We start from the raw sequence: 9,309 nt of genomic DNA, 5'->3' as shown, positions 1-9,309 counted from the left end.
ATTTTCTAACTGTCAAAATTTTATGATATTTCTTTCTTTCAAAAAAAAAAAAAGAAATTATGATATTGCTTATACGTAAGTATAGATATTTACAAAAAGTATACGTTAGCAAATATGTATAAATAAATGTGTCAACTAAAATTAAAGGGAGAAAGGATTTTGTAAATATAATGTAAAACACAGGAGAGACACAAAAATAACAAAAGTGACTTAAATGTGAGATGGACTATATAAATTATGGGAATTACCTGCAAAACTCATGTGAATAATTAAAGAACCTAACTAAATGCCAATGAATGTATATTGAGTATTTAATTTTCTGTGTAACAGATGATGTTTGATTTCATTACAAAGAAACAACGTACCGAGTAATATTTTATAAAGCTTCTTTAAAGATAATTGTTGCAATATTTAAACAATGGATCATGTGTAACACGTTAGGATATAATCTTATAACAAGCTTACTCAAGGCTCTTGCTTTTGTAACACCCCCACGAACAAAATCAAGAATTTAAGAATAAGAGGCGAAGGGCCAGCACATACATGTTACTATATATGCTAGCCAATGTGTTATTAGAGAGAAGGATTCCAGCTAATATCAAGCATGATATTCACTTCAATGTTACTCGTATTTCCTTAATAATCACAATCTTATATACGAAGTATCAAACATAAAAGACATGATGATCTCAATATTATTTTACAGAAAAGACTAGAACAATAATTAAAACATAATATAAAGTTTCCAAAAATTGAGATTTTGAGAATACTAGAGAAAGCTAGCACCAAAAAAAAAAAAATAAAAAAATAAAAAAAAAAATCATTAGTACCAAAAAAATGATGGATGCATCATCAACTGTTGCGTTAGTCATGTTCATCAGTATGTACGTTATAGTTTGTGTCATCTCAATTATATTAATTTACACCATCATGTGTCGTTGCTATTGGATTTTCAATAGAAATCCCAATATTTCTATGAGTCCCTCGATATCTCGTGGCCTGGAGGATTCAGTCATAGAGACCTTCCCAAAGTTTTCCTATACAAGTAGCAACGACATGGATATAGATACAGATATAGATGCAAAAGTTAGGATGACGGGTGAGTGTGTGGTGTGCCTTGGGGTGTTTGTGAAGAATGAAATATTGCGGTTGTTGCCTAAGTGTGGCCACGTATTTCACGCAGATTGTATTGATACTTGGCTGCGGTTTCGTGGTACGTGTCCCTTCTGCCGGGCTAATTTAATGGCCGCCGGCGATGGTCGTCCACAAGAAATGCCTACTACTAGGGTTGAAGTTCCAATCAATATTCGCGAAAATCCGAGGTTGGGGATGATGACGGCACCATTCTAGAATGTGAGTTATTTCATTGAATTGGTTAGGGTTCGAATATGAATGTGTGCTAAATTTTTTTAATTTTTTGTAGTTGATATTCTTGATTGATCAAGGCGGTTTTAGCAGATTGGGGGATCAGAGCAATTTCAATTCCTACATGGAATAATTTTATATCATTTTTTAGTAGATTAGATTGATAAGGCGGTATTGATGGTCGTGGTGTGGAGAAAAAAAAAGTAATTTCTCGATTGATCTTGTAAACTATAGTTTAGTAAATTGGGGACCGGGGGATAATTTTGTATTTTTTGTAGTAGACTGGATTAAAAAGGCGATGGTGATGGTGATATGATGGTCGAGGTGTAGGAGAAAATATTTAATTACAAAATTTACCTTTTTTTTTTTTAAATTGTGTATACTTATATGTGACACATTTTAAATTTAACTCCACAATCAATGTAAGTTTACGTTAAAGAATTACTGTGCAAGTTAGGATCTGAAAAATTAGATACTCCAACTTAAACTTTACTAATTCACATGACGTCCTTAATTACTTAAACTTTACTAATTCACATGACCTCTAATCTATCATCTATGCCAACCCAATCTATTTCCTCAATCCATATTATGTTCCTCTTCTTACCTTACCCAAACACAGAACCTCAAACCCCATATTACAGTCATTTTTAATTATCACCCCCACCTATAGTCCACCCTTCCCCCCCCCCCCCCCTCTCTCTCCAGCCACCCATATACTGTTAGAGGATCAATTCAACCAAAAGTTTAAACTGATGGTTGAGCCCCAGGAATATGTTTTACATTACAAGAAAACAGCTGGATTCCGACGGAAAAATTCCGTCGGAAACACAGGAAATTCCGTTGGAGTTGGTCTGTCGTAACAACCCTTGTCGGAAATTCGACCTTTTCCGGCGGAAATTCCGTCGGAAGGCGGTCTTCCGACGGATCTATTCTGTCGGCGCTGTTTTTGACTTTATTTGAAATTCCGTCGCAAATTTCCGACGGAAAATTCCGTCGGAGGTGGGTAGGTTTTCGACGGAATTTTCCGTCGGAGGAGGTACATTCCGACGGAATATTCCGTCGGAAAAGGAATATTCCGAATTCCGTCGGAAAAGTTAATAAAAAAAAAAAAAAAAACAGACCACCCCCACCCCACCCCACCTGCCCAGACCACCCCCACCCACACCCAGCGCCACCAGCCTACATCCCCACACACCACCAGCCCACCCCCTGCCCCCCTGCCCCCTAACCACCCTCACGCACCACGCAACACCACCTAAACCCACCACCCATATGTCCTCACCCACAACCCCACCCACCACCCATACGTCCTAGCTCACCCACCACCCCACCAACCATCCTCACCAACCACCCGTACCCACCTAACACCGTACCCACACCACCGTTAACCAAAAAAAAATGAAAAATTACCACAAAAAATATCTAAACCACAAGAAATATTATCAGAATTTCTCAAAAAAAAATAAAGACAATTCACTATGATAATTACAAATTTCCAATAAATATGTAAACTAACATTACAATTACAAAAATAATTAACTATAATTATAAATGTTCAAAAAACAAAACAAGATCTACAATTTAACCTTAACTAAACCTAGATCTAAAAAAAAAAAACTTCATATGCTCGCGACGGCGGCCGTTATTTCGGTGGTGTTGTTGTTGTGGAGACCTTGACAACCTCGCGCAGTGGTGTTGTTGGAAGGTGGCCGATTATTGCGGTTGATGTTGGTGGTTGTTGCGGTGGTGGCGTTGTAGGCGGTGGTGATGTTGGTGGTTTTGTTGTTGGTGTGAGAAGGAGAAAGAGAAGAGAGGAGAAGTGAGAAGGAGAAGAGAAATGAGGAGGAGAGGAGTTCTCATAGAGAAGAAGAAAATGGCGGAAAGAGGAGAAGAGAGGAAGGAGGAAAGAGGAAAGAGGAAAGAGGAGAGGAGAGAGAAAGAGGAGGAAAATAGGGTTTAGGGTCCGGTTTTTTTTTTTTTATATTCATTTTTTTTTTAATCATAATTCCGTCGGAAATTTCCGACGGATTTTATTTCCGTCGAAACAGTAAATTTCCGACGGAATATTCCGTCGGAATGCCCATATATTCCGACGGAATATAAATCCGCCGGAATTTATAGCATTTCCGACGGAATTTTGTGTCCTTCGGAAGATTTCCATCGGAATCTGGCCTTTTTCTTGTAGTGTTATACTCTATCACGCCCCCTTACACGAGGCCAGTTGGGCTTGAAGTGTGGATGCAGTATGGGCCCTCCTCATACCAAGCGCTTAATATTCCAATTTGAAAGGAGGGGTGTATGAGATTCGAACCCGTGACCTCTGTGTCACGCTGGCTCTGATACCATATTAATGGACCACTTCAACCAATTCAAGCGCATGGTATGAGTAGGACCCATACTGCATCCACACTTCAAGCCCAACTGGCTCTCGTGTGAGGGGCAAGCCGATGGATAATGAAGATATTGTGGACAAGATCCTTCAAGGTCTTGATTATGAAGCATATAAACCGGTCATCGATGCTGTGAATGCTCGGGATACGGATATATCATTTGAAGAGCTCTATGAGAAATTAATTACAAGAGAGATTGTTGCAGACAAGCAACCTACCATGACCTCAATGTTAACTGCTACTGCCATGGCTATGCACATCAAGGGCACTCTTGCCAATACCACCACCAAGCATTGTGGGTCTAGTCCTTCCAATGGCTTGCTTCCAACACCGAGACAGACTACCTCGGCTCGTTCATCCAAGCCATTCTTAGGCATGGTGTCAAGCAATGGGGCATGCCTTGCTCCGTCTTTAAGGCTTCTTTTCCCTCCATTACAGTTCCTGACCCCATTCAACTCGGGCTATTCAACTTGGCCACGTACAACCAGCCGCACCACAAGCAAACATGGCAACAACAAGTTTTCTCTCCGATCATGGTTGGCTCCTTGATAGTGGGGCATCACATCGTGTGACCAATGACCTCAACAATCTCTCTCTCTATGCCCCTTATGATGGCACTGAGGAACTCATAATTGGAAATGGCTCATCCCTCACTATCTAACACTGGTTCATTCTTCCTCTCTACTCCCTCTTATACTTTTAAATTTTCAAATGTCTTACATGTCCCTAGTATCTCTCGTAACATTCTATCTATTTCTCAATTCTGTCAAGAAAATAACACATCCATTGATTTCTTACCCTTTTTTTTTCATGTTAAAGAGCGTTCGAGGGGAACAACAATACTCCAGGGTCCAACTAAGGCGGGGGTGTATGAGTGGAGTCCCAATCCTCATGTCTTCACAAGTCTCAAATTGCCCCTTCACGATTGGCACCATCGGCTTGGGCATCCTTCAAATTCAGTTCTTAAATTTTTAAGCACTAGTTTTTCCCTTTCCATTTTTGATTTTCCTATGTCATTGTGTAATTCTTGCAACATTAATAAAAGTCATAAGTTACCTTTTTCAACTTCTACTCTTACTTCCAGTGCACCCCTTGAACTTATTTTTTTTGATGTATGGACCTCTCCGGTTCACTCTCATGACAATTATAAGTACTACATCATTTTTGTAGACCACTTTACTAGATATAAATGGCTATATCCTCTTAAGAAAAAATCAGATTCATTGGAAATATTTAATCGATTTCGTGGGATAATGGAAAAATATTTTAAGAGGCACATAATACAAGTCTTTTCAGATAATGGGGGGGGGGGGAGGGGGGGGGGGAATATGATAAATTACATCCATATATAGTGTCTAATGGTATTTCATATCTCACATCTCCTCCACATACTCCTGAACACAATGGCTTTGCCGAGAGACGACATAGACATATTGTAGAAACTGCTCTAGCTCTTCTATCTCACGCCAACCTTCCCTTGGATTATTGGACTCATGCCGTGGCCACAGCCACCTATCTTATAAACCGAATGCCTACTCCTACTCTACACAATGACTCTCCCTACCTACGATTGTTTGGTACTCATCCAAACTATCATAAGCTAAAGAATTTTGGATGCTTGTGTTATCCATGGTTACGACCGTATGCAACACATAAACTTGTTAATCGATCTTTACCCTGTATATTTATTGGGTATTCTCCATCTCAAAGTGCTTATTATTGCCTTCATCTTCCTACAAAACGAATTTATACGTCTCGACACGTAAAATTCGTGGAAACTATTTTTCCATATGCTGACATGAGCTCTAAACCACCTCTGCCATCTCCACATATCTTGGAAGAATGGTGTCATTTGAATATACCAATGCTTGAACATCCACCCACAATCATTGAGGAATCTCCTATAACATCACCAATAATCCATGTCAATCCTCCATTACCTACAACAATTACTCCACCGACCCCACCACCAAGAACAATTGTAACTAGATTACTTTTCAAAATAACATTGTGAAACCCAATCCAAAATTTGCTAATCATGCTACTGTTCACACTCCTCCTATCCCTCCTAGTGAGCCCAGAAATATCACACAAGCTCTCAAAGATCCTCAATGGCACCAAGCCATGACAGATGAACATGCTGCCCTTTTACGCAACAACACGTGGGAACTTGTACCAGCTCACACCTCTCAAAATATTGTGGGATGCAAGTGGGTATACCGCTTCAAATATAAACCAGACCACACCATTGAGAGATACAAAGCCCGTTTAGTGGCTAAGGGGTTTCATCAAAGGCCGGGGATTGATTAATCCGAAACATTTAGTCCGGTTATAAAGCCAAACACGGTGCGCCTCATGCTCTCTTTAGCCGTCACAAATGGTTGGTCAATCCGGCAAATGGATATTAATAATGCTTTTCTCCGAGGGCATCTCACTGAGGATGTTTATATGGCGCAACCCCGGGCTTCATTGATAAAGATCAACCCAACCATGTTTGCAAGCTCAAGAAAGCTTTTATGGTCTTAAACAAGACCCTAGTGCTTGGTACCAAGAGCTACGAAACTATTTACTGTCCTATGGGTTTCGTAACTCGGTGTCGATACATCTCTATTCATATATAATCACAACAATACTACATTCTATCTCCTTGTGTATGTTGATGACATTATTGTTATGGGTCCATCTTCTTCCGCACTTCAAGAATTTATCACCTCATTTCCGGCACGGTTCTCACTCAAGGACTTGGGTCAATTATCTTACTTTCTTGGAGTGGAGGTCCTGCCTCACTCTAAAGGCTTGTTTCTAAGTCAAAAGAAGTACATACATGATATACTTGACCGTGCAAAAATGACGGATGCCAAATCAGTACCTACTCCTATGGTTACTCATCCACCACTATCTATTCATGATGGCACACCATTGGAGAATCCAACAAAGTATAGGGCTCTAGTTGGCAGCCTTCAATATCTTTCTCTCACACGTCCAGATGTAGCATTTGCGGTTAATCATCTTTCCCAATACATGCAAGCAATCAAGGTCTGCACTGACCGTCTTGCGGCAATGGGCAGGTGATCGAGACTCTTACATTTCAACAACTGGCTATGTTGTTTACCTTGGTCGAAACCCGCTCTCGTGGAGCTCTAAAAAGCAAAAGAGCTTAGCACGCTCCTCCACAGAAGCTGAGTTTAGAGCAGTAGCTTCCACCACTGCTGAACTACTATGGCTAAGATCCCTCCTTCAAGAATTAAAAGTTGTCATCCGTAATGTCCCAAGTATATATTGTGACAACTTAGGTGCCACACACTACTCTGCAAACCCGGTTTTCCATTCTCGAATGAAACACTTGGCTTTAGCTTTTTATTTTGTTAGAGAAGAAGTACAACGAGGGACACTTCGTGTACAACATATTTCAGGCAATGATTAGCTTGCGGATGCTCTTACTAAGCCACTTGCAAGAACACGCCTCACTGACTTATTCACCAAGATTGGTCTTGCTCAAAGGCCGTCCAACTTAGGGGGGGTATAGAAGGATAATATTGAAAAAATTATCTATATTCTTGTTAATAGCAGAATATGTTAGTCTTCCTTATTATTAGCTATAGGATTATTATTCCTTGTACTTTTCATTTTGATCTTGTTTGTTTTGTCAGTATATGAATTGTATAGCTAATAATCCTATAGCTAATAATAATCCTATAGCTAATTTATTCATATTATTAGCTATAGGATTATTAGCTATACAATTCATATACTGACAAAACAAACAAGATCAAAATGAAAAGAAAAATAAAAGGATGAAGCAGAATATTAACTAGACCAAATTAAAAAAAAAAAAAAAAAAAAAAAAAAATTAAATTTGTCAATGTTAGAGTATTTACAAGTTATGCACAACCTCAAAGACTCAAACGGGCAATTGATTTGCTTCAATCGTAACAACACTAAGAGAAGAACTTTCTTTGCTCGTAAAATGTTTTCGAAACGAAAAAACCTCAGCATTATTTCTTACAAATCTCTCAGATTTACTTCTACTACTTCCTTCAACAATAATCCCACCTCTATAACCAGCCTTTGTGCTACTTTCTCCACTTTTAACCCACAAATTAGTATTCCCTTCCAATTTATTACCATTCATCATAATCTGCTTCCATACCTCCCTAGGCAACCTTAGCGTAAACTTATCCATATGTCCTGTCGATAACGACCTCGATAATGATATGTCTTTGATCATCCCTTGGTTGTTGTCATTGTCGTCTCTAACTTCCAAAATCATGTCGTATTGTGACATATCACGATCCCACAAGTCGGCATTTGTGAGGTTGAACCGGCACACGGGGCAGGTGGCGTGACTTACTAGCCAATCATCAACACATTCGGCATGAAAAACATGGTCACATTTAGGTATTAAACGTAACACGTCTTTATCGTTGTATTCCATTAGGCAAACTGCGCATTCTAGTGTGTTTATTCCGATCATTTTTTTACTTTACTGCCTCATACTCGAACGTTGGGAACCTCTTGACTACGGTGGGATCGAGTCCAAACGAGACCTTAGCCGAATGCCTAAATGATTCAACGAAGTTTATAGGCGTCCAGCGACTCCAATTGCCAATATTGACTAAATGGTCATCTATGCAACAACAAAGATAGATGCAATAAAACGCAATAAACAAGATGATAGAGACCACAGCGACGATGATTATCTCCTTGGGTTGCCTAGAGTGTTCGCGATTGTGTGAGTCTGGTTCGAGCTCAGGCGGACTAGACTGGGCTCGAACACGTTGACTTAGGAGGAGTATGAGGAAGAAGAAGAGGAAAATTATGAAGTTTTTTTTCATGATTGATAGTCAACGGCATTATATTTTAGGGGAAATGCATAAATAGGAGAAAAGGAAATATTTGGATGAAGGCATTTAAGTTATAGCTCTGATGATCAGAGAATAAAGTGAGAAATTTAGATATAAGAGAAGAGTGTTGTAGTTTGAGTTTAGAACTTAAGTTTGGGTGATAATAAAGCTCCATAGTACAAAGTATTTTTTTTTTTTTTTTTTTCAATCGTAGATAAGGAGAAGGACCCCACCAGGTCACCTAGGACGAGTAGCATAAGTCAACATGGTCCGAGTAAGGAGGTTAGGCTCAGTGGAAAGTTTTACCTTCAAAATATATAAACGAAGTCCTTTTCCTTACTTTTAAAAAACCAACATCCTAGTTGTTTTAGAAATAGCAAAATATTTTGGCATGAATATTATATCATTAGCATATTGGCTGAAATGAGAGGGGTTCCATTATTAAACACATACTAAGTAATATTTTTAAAGTATATAGAGAGACAGTAATATATGAGAATGAGGATGGACAATGAAAAGAGCAGGCTGCCCACCCACAGGCCACAAAAACCAAATGATACAATACAATAAAGTCAGAATATACTCTGATTAGAATAATGCTAAAGGTTTAATTTAGCTCTATGTCAAAGTAGAGCACAACCCTATAAGGTCAGATCAATAAATAACAAAGAGGGGGCAAAATTGGTTGTTGGAAACTTGGAACAACA

General features: G+C 39.0%; 1 protein-coding gene across 1 annotated transcript; it reads right to left on the bottom strand.

The window, feature by feature from the left end:
• Window positions 1–7,659: 7,659 nt before the first annotated feature.
• Window positions 7,660–8,193, bottom strand: LOC110735929 (E3 ubiquitin-protein ligase ATL31-like). The gene has a single exon (XM_021916102.1). It carries the CDS (start codon window positions 8,191–8,193, stop codon window positions 7,660–7,662), a length of 534 nt encoding a protein of 177 aa, XP_021771794.1.
• Between the last annotated feature and the right edge of the window lie 1,116 nt (window positions 8,194–9,309).

This window comes from Chenopodium quinoa, unplaced genomic scaffold (genome assembly GCF_001683475.1).
Source record: "Chenopodium quinoa cultivar QQ74 unplaced genomic scaffold, ASM168347v1, whole genome shotgun sequence".
Classification (NCBI taxonomy): domain Eukaryota; kingdom Viridiplantae; phylum Streptophyta; class Magnoliopsida; order Caryophyllales; family Amaranthaceae; genus Chenopodium; species Chenopodium quinoa.
This window is presented reverse-complemented; position numbering and strand designations above follow the sequence as displayed.

Coding starts and splice junctions, on each gene's coding strand:
- LOC110735929 (XM_021916102.1), bottom strand. CDS start 8,193: ATGGAATACAACGATAAAGACGTGTTACGTTTAATACCTAAATGTGAC.